At 34.8% G+C, this 15,408-nt stretch overlaps 1 protein-coding gene and 1 pseudogene across 1 annotated transcript; both read right to left on the bottom strand.

The window, feature by feature from the left end:
- Positions 1-558: 558 nt before the first annotated feature.
- On the bottom strand, positions 559-831 carry LOC114490198 (annotated as a pseudogene).
- Positions 832-4,481: 3,650 nt separating this feature from the next.
- On the bottom strand, positions 4,482-5,429 carry LOC114490202 (olfactory receptor 8H1-like). The gene has a single exon (XM_028504127.1). It carries the CDS (start codon positions 5,427-5,429, stop codon positions 4,482-4,484), a length of 948 nt encoding a protein of 315 aa, XP_028359928.1.
- Between the last annotated feature and the right edge of the window lie 9,979 nt (positions 5,430-15,408).

The following is a 15,408-nucleotide window of genomic DNA, read 5'->3' as shown; positions in this document are numbered from 1 at the left end:
TTCACCTACTGATTCTGACTTTCAGGAAATGCAATGAAAATGGCAGAATTGTCAGTCTGTAGGTGCACAAGGTAGAAAGAGAACTGCTGCTCTTTTGAGGGATGCCATCTCCATGGTGACACTGTAAAGTCCAGATTGCCCAACATACTGGTAACCAAGTTTTGGCGGTTCAGGTCTCAAGAGGTCTCTGGGCTTTAGGGAGTCAAGTCTATGCTTAAAGTTGAGAATGAGAAAAGGACATAAAAATTAATTTTAGTTTTCCCACACCGCAAGGTGTCTGTACCAAGATGGCTAATGTGTGTCAACATCAAGGAGTCCCTCCTCCCAGGAACCAAGAGGAAGTCTGTCAAAACTAGAAGGGAATGGCGTTTTTTCCCTATGTTAGTCCAGTTTTGCAGACTTTCTATTGATAATATTACATGTCCTTCTTTCAGAAACAATAATGAAGTGTTCTGGGTGCTAACAATATAGCTTGAAAAAAGGTAAGACAAAATCCTGCATTTTTATAAAACTTGATAAAAATAGTATTTCAAACTGTACAGTCACCAGAAATACACTTCACTTGGCCTCTCCACCACCTTCAGCTTTCTGTGCCTGGTCTGTTTTGGCATCTCCATTCTCTGCAGGGTAATTCCAATCCTTGCCAGCGTCAGTTTTTCCCTTTTCCTCTGTGAGTACCTTCTATCCCTTCTTGGCAGGGGCCTTTTTAGGCTTGGGCTCTGGCTTTGGAGGAGTAGGTTTGGCCAATGACCTGGTGGATCTTCTCTGTGGTTCATCCTTCATCTTGGCTTTATGTCCTTGAAAATGCCCCTCAACCTTTCTCTTGGGCATAATGGCAATGGTAGTGGGATATTCAGGCTGGAGGTGGGAATGCAGCAGTGGGTAGGCTTTGGTGGACCCAGCGGTCATTCTTGCCTCCCGTTGACACTACTAGGGCTGCAGAGGGGGGTGGGTTATAAAGTTTTTATATATAGTCAAATGTTTTCTTGTATATGGACTTAAAAAGTATGGAAAGAAAGCTATAATTTTATGTTGGGTATTATTTTTTCAAGATGTAGAAACAAAGGAATAATTTGAAAAGATATAGACTGAGCCCTGGCTGTGTGGCTCAGGGGATTGAGTGCTGGCTTGAGAACCAAACAGTTGCTGGTTCAATTCCCAGTTTAGGGCCCATGAGTTGCAGGCCAGGTTCCCAGGTGGGGGTGTACAAGAGGTCATCACAGACTGATGTTTCTCTGTTTCTCTTTCTCCCTCCCTTTCCCTCTATAAATAGGATAGATAGATAGATAGATAGATGGATAGAGAGATAGATAAAGATATATACACTGAAAATAAGTTTAAAATGTTCTTGTGAATATTGGATCACTTCCTGCACATGAAATTGTTCTTCTTGCAGATATGAAAGTGTCTCTAACTGCCGTGGTGGGGGCGGGGTTCTCAGTTGTTTGGAGTGTCATTCCATACAACAAAAGTTTTGGGTTCAATTCCCTGGCTGGGTGGAAAAATTGGTTGCTTATTTGATCCCCAGTAGGGGCACATATAAGAGGCAACTTATTGATGTTTCTTTGCCACATTGATGTTTCTCTCTCTTGTTCTGTCTTTCCTTCTTTCCAAAACCAATAAACATACTCTTTGGTGAGGATTCTTAAAACATCTGTTAAAAGGAACTTTTATAGGGAAGTCTGTTAATGCTCTCAACATTCAGAAGATAATTTTAGGTGTGGATAAAGATCCACTTTTTAAATGTTATTATTTATTATTTTTTCCATTACTGTTTATCCTCCTTATACTCTCTTCCATTCTACCCACCCCCTCCCAGGTAGTCACCACAATGTTGTTCTTGTTCGAGGGTCCTCCATGTTTTTGGCTCAATGCCTTCAACCCCCAAATCCAAAACAGTGGTCAACGTCCTCTCTATCTATGAATCTGTGTCTATTTCGCTTGTTAGTTCAGTTGAGTGAAATCATATGGTATTTGTCTTTCTCTGACTGGCTTCTTCCACTTTGCATAATGCTCTCTAGGTCCATCCATGCTGTAGCAAAGATAAGATTTTCTTTTTTTATGAACAAGTAGTATTCCATAGTGTAAATTGCCAGTTATTTTATCCATTCATCTACTGATAGACACTTAGTTGACTCTTTTGAATTAGTAAAATAAAAAAGATGAAAGTTCAGTTCTAAAAATAATGATGCACAGTATTTAAATAATTGCTTCTGTACAGCAAAAGAAACCATCAACAAAATGAAAAGGGTACCTGTTGTATGGAATTACATATTTACCAATGATACATCTGACAAGGGGTTTAATCTGTAGGAGTATGGAAAACTTACACAACTCAACACCAGAAAGTGAACGAACCCAATTAAGAAATAGTCAAAAGACCTGAATAGACACTTCTCCAAAGGAGGACATACAGATGGCCAAAAGACATTTGAAGAAATATTCAGTGTCAGTAATCATCAGAGAGATACCAGTTCAAACCACAGTTATGAGATGTCACCTCACACCTATCAGAATAGCCATTATCAATAAATCAACAAACAACAAGTGTTGGTGACAATGTAAAAGAAAGAGAACTCTTGTTCACTCTTTCTGAAAATGCTGACTATGCAGTACTATGAAAAACAGTATGGAGTTTCCTCAAAATTTAAAAAATGGAATTGTCTTTTGCCCCAGTGATCCCACTTTTTGCTCATCAAGGTGCAAAGATAAGGGCCCTGTTGATAAGACCATGCTATGACCTTTTGGGTAAAAATTTGACAAACTAATATGTATTGGTGTATACTTTTGGAAAATTCCACAAAATGCATACATCAAATATGTGCAAATTTTAAATGTCAAGTATACTTCAATAAAGTGGTTTTCAAAAATACACATATGTAGAAAATGAAAAAGTATGTTTTTAAATAACCCTCAAATAACAGAAATATAAAAGAAATTACAGATTATGTACAGGAAAAAATGGAATATAATGAAATTTTAGCATTCTACCTAAATTCTAGTTTGCCACAAAATTTTTCAACTCTTAGCTTTACAACATGTCTTGTAGAATACAAAACAATGAATCAAGAATTTAGTTTAAAAATTTATTTTGAATGACCACAAGAAGCCTATAAATATTGAGAAATAGACAATAAATTTAAACATACACAGAGCATTAAAAGGAAGTTTACTGAGATTTATTGCTACATCACAAAAAGGTAAAGATTTAACATTTTTGGAAAGTGGCCACTAAAGATATACTACTTATCTCCTGGTATCCCTGCACAAAGATTTTTAAATTGATGAATTTACAAAATTTCAGGTCCAAAGCATTCTGTCATAAAAGTTTGATTTTTTGACCATATACTAAAAACACATTCATCTCTGAATTCAATGCAAATGTTAAACATGTAAATATGTACAGAAAACTGCAAAAGGTAAATAAAAAGGACAGAAATCTTGCTTATATATGTAATAGATGTACATACCTACTTTCATAACCAGTGGTGTACAAGAACACATTCCAAACTGTTAACAATTGCTAAGGTATTTCCATTTCCTTCATTTTTCAAAGTTATCCAAATCTTCTCCAAGGTTAACATATACCAATGTGTTTCCAAAATTGCAAAATGCTTTTTTTTATTGTTGTTCAAGTACAATTGTCTCCATTTTCCCCACACTACATCCCTCAGCCGATCCATAGCCACCCCCCTCCCCAGATCCCATTTCTATTTGATTTGGTCCATGTGTCCTTATAGTTCTGAGTTTTCCCTTAATTGTTTGTGTGTTCATCAATTAAATTAACCAAAAGTAATTTGTAAAACACAATTGAATAATCTTTCAGAGAAAGCCATCGTGTATTAAAAATATTGCAGGAATAGAAATATTCTAATGATAATGGTCAGCATTTATTAGTACTGCCTTAAATGATTCAATATTTATTAAACTGTATGGACCTGGATATATTAATTATCTTGTGGAGTTGTGGAAATGGAAACATTGAAGTCAGTGATTTAGTAAGGCTTACACAGCTAAAAGGAGAGTAGATATAGAATATAAATCTTCAAATGTTTGGCTCCAAAGGCAGTGCTCCTAATTACTCTGCTACATTTCTTCTCTGTATAGTACATGACATGGTTTCTGAAACTATTACCAGTGTGCCAAAACTGAGCTCTGTTTCATAATAAAGTTCTCTGTCATTGGAGAATGCATGGTAATTTCTCTGCTGTATTTTAAAATAGGACATTAATATTTTCTCATTTTGAGGATAAGTTGCCCTTAAAAACAATGGGCCATGTTTTTAACACATATTTTATGGCTTGTAATTATAATATGAATTTCAAAGGACATGCCTTTGGAGATGGCCAATATTATATTTGATTAAGTAAGGAATGGTTCAACAGAAATACAAACAAATGAAAGGACTTCATTGCTTTTTGGAGAGAACAAGAAAATACTCCACAGGAAAGGAGAGAAAAGTTAACTGTTTAAAAATGATGTTACTTTAATTGCCTGAAGTTCTGTCTCTTCTGCATGAGTCTTTTGAGAGCATTTTTCACTTCTTTATTCCTAAGGCTGTAAATGAGTGGATTCAGCATGGGAATCACAATAGTATAAAACACAGAAGCCACTTGATCTTTGCCCAAGGTATAGGACTTGCGTGGTTTTAAATATGTAAAAATGGTAGTGCCATAAAAGATGGTGACTCCCAGGAGATGGGAGGCACATGTAGAGAAGGCTTTTCGCTTTCCTGAAGTGGAAGTAATTTTCAGTACAGTAGCCAGAATAGACAGGTAAGACACAGATATTGTGATAAGAGAAACCATTAGAGTAGAGCCAGCAAAAATGAATATCATGATTTCCACACCACGTGTGTCAGTGCAGGACAGGTCTAGGATTGGAGAGATGTCACAGAAAAAGTGATGGATTACATTGGAGTCACAGAAATCCAGTCTGCTAATGCAAAGAACATTGGCAATTGATTCTGTAAAGCCAATGAAATAGGACCCAAAGATGAGGGAGTAGCAGAGTCTTTTGGACATAACAACAGAGTAGTGCAGAGGATTGCAGATAGCTACATAGCGATCATATGCCATCAAGGAGAGAAGAAAACATTCAACAGCACCCAAGAAGATAAAAAAGTACATTTGGGTGAAGCAGCTTATGTATGAAATGTGCTTCGTGGAGGTCAGTAAGTTCTGTAAAGTTTTAGGTGTGATGGCTGTTGAGTAAGTAAGGTCAAGAAATGACAGGTGACTGAGAAAAAAGTACATGGGGGTGTGAAGCTGGATATCCAGGTGGATGATTAGTATCATCCCTGTGTTTCCCAGCACACTGACCAGGTATATGATGAGAAATATGATACAGAGGACCAGCTGGATCTCTTCAGATTCTGTCAGCCCCATAAGGATGAAGTCAGACACATGTGTGTTATTCCTTCTGTCCATTCTGTCCACTGCTTCAAACTGTGGAGAAAGGTGATACCTGGCAGGAATGAGTTCATAAATGTCAACTTATATATTACATTAGTATATAAAAATTTATAACAACAATTGGTTTACAGAATGTAATGGGGAATATAAATTTGATCCCAAAATACAGAAATGGGCATACATTGACCCTTTGGTGTGATATAATATAAACTATCATTTTGTGTAATTAGAGTAAGCCTGACATTCTTCCAAAAGCTTTTTCTTATTAATATATTTACTTCACATGGGAATATTATGTTAGGAGTGCTACTATTAACCACATTTCTAAGTGAGATAAAGGGCACAGACTGTTTGCATAACTTATTGAGAGTCATAGCTATTAAATGTTAACTCTCTCATTCTACCAAGACAGAGACTTCAGAGAATAGGCTTATTTTACTGTGTTTCTCTTTATGATTTCAGAAAATGTAAAGAAAATGGTTAATGTATAATAATATTACAAAAAGAATTTTAATGCATCATTTACTGTTTTTTTTAGAAAATTATTTAATTGTAATCACAAACAAATTTCAAATGTAGGAGATCAAAATTACACACCAGATATTAGTATTCACTTCCAGAAGATATGTTTTCTGAGGTATAATATTCAAAATCTAATTTCTCCAAAGAATATATTTTTATAACATTTATCTTACTTGTAGAACATAATTTCATCAATGCTATACTTCTGGTCTCACAGAATCTGGCATTATTTGGGGTAAGGTTTAAGTGATTTGTGTATGTATACTTTTCTGGTAATACCCTCTTTTATCTGATCCTAAATAAAACTCTTAAATTTTGAAAGTAATACTTACCAAGAGCCAAAGATGGTTGTGGAAAAACAAACCTTCTTCCAATATTATCAGGCAAGAACCTTGTCAACCTCAGCTTTTTCTCACAAATAAAATATGAAAACTATTTGAGTCAAAAATTTCTGCAATGTACTCTTTCCTTTGAGTTAAATCATTTATAAATATTTGGCCACTCATCTCACTTTATTCTGAGTTGAAAAAGAGAAAATCTGAACTTAGAATTTGTGAAGGCACTGGTCACGCAGAAAATCTGCAGAAAGTTGTGTCTGAAAGGGAATTCAGGCAGCTGTTGTGAACACAAGTGGAGCAGAGTATGTCTCGTTTGTTTTTGCAGGGCACCTCATAATAACTGAGGATTCAGGATAACACAACATTGCTCTTCCCTGGGGACCAGTCTCCAAGGAAGCTTTTCTGGCATGTTGCCAAGGACAAAAGCTCAGGGACTAACTGCAACTATGTCATGTTTTTAGGAAATAGTTGCCTTTTTCCTTAGATGGCATACAATGAAGAACCTGGTTTCATTCTCTTTTGTGGTCCTTTAAGTTTTTAACTGGATTGGTGGAGAAGCCATTGATAGAGACATCAGCAATCGCTCTGTCACTGAAACCATCAGGGATGGATTAATTCATTTTTCACAATGAAACATTTTATGTTCACTTGTGTGATACTATCACACTATCACTGTTCTTTAGAAAATAATTAGAATGCAATGAAATTCAAAGAACAAAATGAGAACAGGTGTGAAATGTTGGAACATTTTGAGCAATTCCCCACAATTATTTTTTCCTTTATTAATGCATATGTATGAATCTACGGTTTTGCATAATTACTACTACACTGTATGTTTAGCCTCCAGCACCCATTTTGTGAGCAAGATTCCATGACACATTATGACCAATGTTACATCAGCCTTTGATAAACCCACAATATCTTGTCTTGTGCATGGACTTGTGCCCCACCACCAACTCTAATGGGTCATCAGCTGACAAGTGTTTTAGAGCATCACAAGGAAAATACTGTATCATTTCCCCATTTTGGTTTGTCAGTCACCTAATTCATATTTGTAGAAATAGTTCTCCCACTGGTTTTACTATTTAGTGCACATTGAATATATTGTAATGGCTTTTCCTAAATATGTATGGAAATTAAAATATAAAAAAACAGAAATATTTTTTTGGGAATCATTTATCTAAGATGAAGAAGCAAAGGAATGATGTGAGAAGTTGTAGGCTGAAAATAATTGAAGTAATCTTGTGAATTTTTCTTTATTTCATGATAATGAATTCAATTTTCATTCAGATTTATAAGTAACTCTTATAGGATGTCTGTTCGTATTCCAGAATTTCTGAAGATTACTTGTTGGTATAGACATGAATTGTGGAATTGCAATTTTATTCATGCAATATGGCTGCTAAGCCAGGCTTTTTTAGAATTTAAAACGCCAGCACTAATTTACTGGACAGTACGTAACCTTGGGAGCTAAGGTAAGTTGAGACTACGAGTGATTTCCAATGCTATGCCACCTCAGTAGGCACATTGACTGCAAAATTAATAGGAGCAAGTTTTTCTTGCTTAATGTTTTCCCAATGTTGAAACCCATTACACTTATTCATGGCTGCAGGGATATTCTTGAAGTTTTCATTGTCATGGCAGAAATCAAAGTCTGACCAGAGATTTTAAATCTCTTTTTACTTAATGATAATATAACTTTATTTCTTAGCTAATTGCATTTTAAATATTCTTTTATAGATGTTTATTGATTTCAGAAATCAGGGAAGGAAGAGAGAAAAAGAAGCACTGATGTGAGAGAGAAATATAGATTGGTTGTCTACCATATGCACCCAGGTCCGAGACTGAGCCTGCATCCTAGGTATATGGCCTGACTGGGAACTGAAACACCAGCCTTTTGGTGTACAGGATGATGCTCCATACCACTGAGCCACAGTGGCCAGGGCAGCACATCACATTTGTAACTATCCTTTTTGCATCTTCTTTCTCTTTCTTCCCTGGATTATTCTTTCTATTGTTTATATATTTGCTTTCTGTTTACTCATAAAACAACAGCTCTATTTGCTTTGCCTGTTAAATTATTTCTTTTCTTTCTAATTCATAATTGTTTTCTTAGTTTTATCATTTTATTTTCCTTGCTTTAGTTTCAATTTAGTGTTTTTTTCTTGAGCACCTAGTAACAAATGTTTATTTGATTTATTTTTTGTTACCTATTTAGTAATACAAGAGTTTAATACTTCTATTATTCACCTGCATGTCACTTTATTTTTAGCTCACATATAATAATATTAATTATCCCTATTGTGATACATTATATACATAAGAAAGTTAATTTTTTAGAATTTTTATGTAACTTAGAACTACTTAAGATTATTTTTCATTATATGTGTTTAATTTTCAAGTTAAAAGTTATTTTTCTTTAAAATATTAATTTCAAATTGTATTTCATTGCAATCAGAAACAGTGACTCCTTTAAACTAAATTTCATAAATTTATTAAAATATGTAGATTAATTGTCATAAATTGCTATAAAGGAGTAAGAGATTATAGGAAAGAATTCAAATGTTGATATGAAAGTTTGGTTTTATCATTTATAATATCTATAGACTATAAATTTGAGGCATGGAGATACAAAAAGAATTACAAAATTAGTGATACAACATGTTAAGGTGAAAGTAATATAAAAATCAATAAAATGTAAATTATTATAGGGGTTCTGAAATAGGGGCATGAGGAAACAATCAGAAATTGTGATCAAGGTAGGTTTCAGTAAAAAGTTGGCATTTCCCCCTGCCCAGTGTGGCTCAGTTGGTTGAAGCATTAAGGGATTGATTCCTGGTCAGGCCACACACCCAAGTTATGGGTTTGATCCACCATGGGGGTGGGTATAAGAAGGCAATCAATGGAAGTTTCTCTTTCACATTTATGTTCTCTGTCTCTCTCTCCACCCATCCACCCTCTGTCTCTCCCTCCCTAATTGAAAAATGGGCAAAGCGTCTGAATAGACACTTCTCCAAGGAAGACATACAGATGACCCATAGACATGAGAAAAGATCCTCAACATCACTAGTCTTCAGGGAGATGCAAATTAAAACCACAATGAGATACTACCTCACATCAGTCCAAAGGGCCACCATTAAATCAACAAACAACAAGTACTGGTGAGATGTGGAGAAAAAAGAACCCTAGTGCACTGTTGATAGGAATGCAGACTGGTGCAGCCACTGTGGAAAACAGTATGGAGGTCCCTCAGAACACTAAAAATGGAACTGCCTTTTGACTCAGCAATAATGCTGCTGGGAATATATTCTAAGAATCCTGAAACACTGACTCAAAAGAACTTAGCACCCCTATGTTCACAGCAGCACAATTTACAATAGCCAAGTGCTGGAAACAGCCTAAGGGTCCATCAGTAAATGAGTAGATCAAAAACTGTGGTCCATTTATTCAAAAGAATACTAGCTAGAAAGAAGAAGGAATTCCTACCTTCTGCAACAAACAACATGGATGGAACTGGAGAGCATTATGCTAAGTGAAATAAGCCAGTCAGTGAAAGACAAATACCATATGATCTCACCTATAAGAGGAATCTCATGAATAATAAAGTAATGAACAAAATAGAACTGAAGGCATGGAAACATGGGATAGACTTAAAGTGACCTGGGGGAGCAAGGAGGATAATAATGGTATAAAGAAGAGGCAGGGACTAGACAAAGAACATGAATGAGTAGCCCATGGACATGGACAACAGTGTGGAAATTGACTATGGGAGCCTGAGTTAGGATGGGCAGAAGAGGGCAAAGGGAAAAAATTGGGTCAACTGTAATAGAATAACAACAAAAATGATTTTAAGTGCAGGCTGCGAACCAAAGCATCGCAGGTTCGATTCCCAGTCAGGGCACATGCCTGGGTTGCAGGCCATGGCTCCCAGCAACCACAAATTGATGTTTCTCTCTCTCTTTCTTTCTCCCTCCCTTCCCTCTCTAAAAAATAAATAAATAAATAAAATTTAAAATAAAATAAAATAAAATAAATTATTTAAAAAATGTCCTTGTGTGAGGATAAATTAAAGTTGGCATTTAGACAAATATTTCCAGGGTAGAAAAATGAGTTATTTAGGTATAGTACATGGGAGGAAGTGTTCAGAATGAGAGTATATTGGTGGAGGGGATTGTGCTGTTTGAGCAGGAAGAGTGTCATTCTAAGGAGCAGAAGGGTAACTGTAATGTCAATGGAGGTAAGAGCTGCAGAGAAAAAATGGAGAAGGTGCCTAAAGTCAGCTGAATGTCATCTCTTAAAAACAGTTACTTTTCAGGAATATCTGCAGTGGTAGGGTCGCATTGAAAAAAGTGAAGTAGAGAACCATAAAAATATTTGGAGCAAGTCAGATTCAGGAAAATGGAAAAGTCCTTAAAGTAGTGTCTGCCAGACTTCTTTATGTAGAGTTCAATTTCTTCACATTGTAATTAACTTATATAGAGATATATAACTATATCTATTTCTCTACAAATAAATATGTCTCACCTTATATGGGAAAAATTTAGAGTATGTAATATTTTATTTATATTTAATGGCATCCATTAATATATAGTCTGCACCAATTATTACCATGGTGTTTTGGTAGTAAATTTCCATTTCCCTTACTTTTTCAATGTATTTTCTTTTATTTATTTTTTAATTTTTTTAATTTATTGATTTTAGAGAGAGGAAGGGAGAGAGACATGCACACAATCATTCGCTTGTTGTCCCACTTATGTATGCATTCATTTGTTGATTCCTGTATGTGTTCTGACCAGGCATTGAACCTGCAGTTTTGGCCTGTCAGGATGACACTCTCACCCACTGAGCTGCCTGGACTGAGCCCCATGTATTTTACTGAAATGATTCTGTGACAAAGAGTTTTTCATTCTTTTCTGTGTTTGTGTTCATTGAGTTAGCTGGTTTGACCAATGTGTACTAGCTGAGGATGATTTTGTTCTTTGGGTTTGTTATCCAATACTACCATCATTTTTCTTGCTCCAGTTGTTCTAGCTTTGCTAATGAAACCATCACCAAATAGTTCCTGTGTCCTTTGCTTTTTGGACATGTTCTTGTCATTTGTGTTTGCTTGTTTCCACCTCTTAAATTCTGGTTGCACAATATGTTCCAGGCACATCTTATATTTTTCCAGATTCAGCTGCAGAAACAATCACTTCCCCAGGGAGAATGGCATTTGTGAATGAGGGTCTGACAACATATTCTACTTTCATGTGCACACTGACATTTCTCTGTTAAGAAAACACTTGGAACTTATATACTCTTATTAATCAACTTCACCCCAATAATTTTAATTTACAAAAGACTCTGTCACATATATTTTCAGTGCTTTTAAATTTCCAAATATTTGTAATTATAACTTTCCAAATGAAGACTCAACACTATAGTTAAAAATGTTTAGATTTGGGAACCATAATTCTGAGTTTCTGTCCAAAATATTACCTAGCATACAGCCAAGTGAAGATGTCTTAATCTCTTTGATCCTGTGTCCATCTCTGCAAAGTTATGATGATGTTACCTGCCTCATGTGTTTGTGAAGATAATGTTAAATTATATGTATTCAAAACACCTTGCATGTTTTCTTGATAATATAAAAGGTAGTCAATCATTATTTGTTTTGTGTTCTTAGTACAAATAACTTTATAGTAATCTATTACAGGCATTAATCCACATTTATTCTTTTCTCCACTGTTGGCCAATTCCATTAATCATAAGTTTTCACTGTTTATTTTTTAAATATCATGCAGAATACACATTGGTTTGTTTCCTTTAGATGAATAACCACAGGTAGTATTTTGGGGCCAAAACTCCAACTTTCCTCTACATATTTGTGTGAGGCATTCTAGAATGCTCAGGCAAAATTTTATTTCTCTGAGCATTTCCCTGATGATTGGTTTCATCATAATTTTTCGTACACTTACATCTTCCCAAGATCTATATTTAATAGAGTCTTAATAAATCACAAGTTACCTTATTAATATTTATTTCATTACTATACATGAGGGGCAATTCCTCCTGCTTGTTTACTATGTGTATACTCATCACTTTAAATATTGAAAACCTGCTTCCAACCAGTGGCTGAGTTTTTTACCTGTACTAGATGGAAACATTTTGAATTTTTAAAATTATTTTAATTTTTTATTTACATTTCAATATCAAATATACTAACACATTATAGGCAAGAAAATAATCCGTTGCAGTAATTAATGACTTACAATGAGCACCTCCTATGTGATACTGACTTTTCCAGTAATGCTTTGAAGCTATGAAGATGAATAAGATGCGGTCTTTTCCTCACAAGAATGAACAGCCCAGAAGAGGAGTTGTAAGTGAAAAGAAAAATTTACAATCTGATTTTATGCTACAATGTTCAATGATAGAACAATGGAGGATGGAACCCAATATTCTTGAGGAAATTGGTCTTTGAGAATGGTTATTGTATTGCAGGAGGAAGAATTCTAGATAAAGCCATAAGCAAGGGTAGGGAGTAAAAATTTTACACCCTGGTAAAGTGAAAAGAGTAAGCCACTTACTACACAGAATGTATAGTATATGGTTGGAGAATGAAGGGGCCATAGGAGTGGATGTAAAATCAAATCATTTGTATGAGCAGCCCAAAGAATTTGGATTTCTTATTAAAGGGAGAGAAAATATGTGTCACTAAGGAAAGAATCATGATAGTAAAAATGGAAATGTATTAAAGGAGAACTAGGGAATGGCAGAAATCAGAAGGCTTATCAAGAGTTAGGGTTAGAGAAAATGCGGACCTGAACTGAGATAGTAGCAATGATACAAAAAAAAAAGGAAACTGATTTTAAAGGTTATTTGTCTCACTTGCCAGATATTGTCTTGTTTGCCAGAATGTATCAAAACACCGTTATCCAGAGAAAAAATATATAAAAATAGAAATTGAATACAGGAATAGCAGTGAGATTAGTTTAAAATGCTGGATTTGAGAAATTTGAATGAAACGTAAAAATACTAGTTTTCTTGGGTGAAATATAAAATGGTCAGATGTCTGCTAAAAGTATACATGTGTCTCTCACTCAGACTTCCTTAGATATCTTACAGTGGTAAAAATTCCTTTTTAACACCATATGCAGCAAAGAGAACTGAGAGCTGGAATTCAGAATGCCACTAATTACCCAATGACTAATAAGGCCCACTTATACATATAAATATAACTTTTTATTTTCTTTCTCCTCTTCAGTACTTGGTTTCTGAACAGGTTATAAGGTTACATTCAATTATGAATTTCTATGATTCTGAAAATAGAACATGGTGCCAAAAACAGGACTCCTTGGCTCTTTAAAATTCGTAAGTTATAGTCTACCGGAGAGTCATTAGCAGAATGCCTAATTTTAAGGAAAAACAAAACAAAAGACTTAGAGGCTAACCACATAACCATTCCTCTCATACTGAAACTGCTCCCTACAAAGACTCACCAAATTCTCATCCATCTTTGGTTTGAATCTTCCAAATAATTTTTTTCACATTTCAGTTGATCTTGGTATGTTATGTATTATAAAATCTCATTACATTGAGTCAAAATGTGCTTTCATATAGCTTCTAAGTAATCAAGATACTGTTAAAGATATATTTCATTGATTTTTAAAGACATTCTGTGTAAAACTTTTAAAATTATAATAACTGTATTCCTTCAACCTGTATAAAACAAATCTAACCTCTCCTTTCTATTCTTTTTGTGACTTTTCTTCAATAATAAGAGTCAAATATAACATGTGTGCTGACATTTTTAATTCCATATTTCTCTACCTAATATGTTTTTATCACTGTGTTGCTTAACCATGCAAAAAATTTGAATGTTTAAATATGTAGTATTCATACGTACATATATTACGTTGTTTGGCCACTATGAATTAAAGTTGAATCCAACACCTTAGTGCCTTAATCTTATACAAACTGTGTGCAGGTAGATACATATAGAGACATTGAAAATAGATACAGCTGTATATTAACACATAATTAATATATATTATTAACAGCTGTGCACTTCTAACAGTGGTTTTTAATAGCAACAAAATCAAACACATACCTTTAGGCTGGTTATAGATCTAAACAAAGAGACCATATTCACTCACACACCATTAAATTCCATTAAATGACTAGTTTAATTCCCAAAAGCAAAAACTGTTGTGAGAAACAACATCACCACAAAGTGCAGAAACAAATGAAGCAAATTTCAGGTAAATACTTGCTTGTTTATGTGGCCTTTTAGTGACTGTTGGAGAAAGTATCTTTGTGTATAAATAAGGACTTACTAGACTTGAGAAGTTCCTTTTTGTTGTTCTTTTATATTACAGCCTAAAACTATTGAGAAAGTTCACCTTAACAATTTCCTGCTTGAGTAAGAAGTATCTGAAGACACCAGGATTCCTCCTGGTTTTACCATGACATCCCTAAATAATTCCTTCATTTGTAATTTTCTATTTTAGGATACCCATTTCCTTTTATTTCACCCATATATTTAATTTAATATGCTTCTGTTTTCTTGATTTTTGGTCTAATGACCATGTTCTAAAACCCTTAAAAATACCATCCTACCTTTCTCCAAGCCCCACAGGTAGTTAACAATGTACCTGCCTGTAACATCAGTAAATATTTCTTAAATGTTTCTGCTTGAAAATTTATGGATACCGAGCAAATATTTTTCTCATAATCATTCTTGTCATTGCTTGTTTGCCTTCTGTGTTTCTCACACTGTATATCAGAAGATTTAGTATTGGCAGCAAAAGGGTGTAAAACACAGACAGGATTTTGGCTCTATCCTGTTGGTAGCGAGAGCTGGTTCCCAGGTAAGTAAATATTACTGTCCCATAGAAGAGAGTCACTACCATTAAGTGAGAGGCACATGTGGAGAAAGCTTTATATATATTCCTTGTTGAGTGTGCCTTCAGGACAGTCTGGAGGATTCCCAGATAGGAACTAACCACTATCAGAAAGGTAGTCACTGATGTTGCTCCAGAGAGGACAGAAAACAAAACCTCACTGTACTGGGTGTCAGAACACGAAAGTTGAAAGAGCAATGGAATATCACAAAAATAATGGTTAATGACATTGGACCCACAGAAAGACAG

This window comes from Phyllostomus discolor, chromosome 6 (genome assembly GCF_004126475.2).
Source record: "Phyllostomus discolor isolate MPI-MPIP mPhyDis1 chromosome 6, mPhyDis1.pri.v3, whole genome shotgun sequence".
Lineage (NCBI taxonomy): Eukaryota > Metazoa > Chordata > Mammalia > Chiroptera > Phyllostomidae > Phyllostomus > Phyllostomus discolor.
This window is presented reverse-complemented; position numbering and strand designations above follow the sequence as displayed.

Coding starts and splice junctions, on each gene's coding strand:
- LOC114490202 (XM_028504127.1), bottom strand. CDS start 5,429: ATGGACAGAAGGAATAACACACATGTGTCTGACTTCATCCTTATGGGG.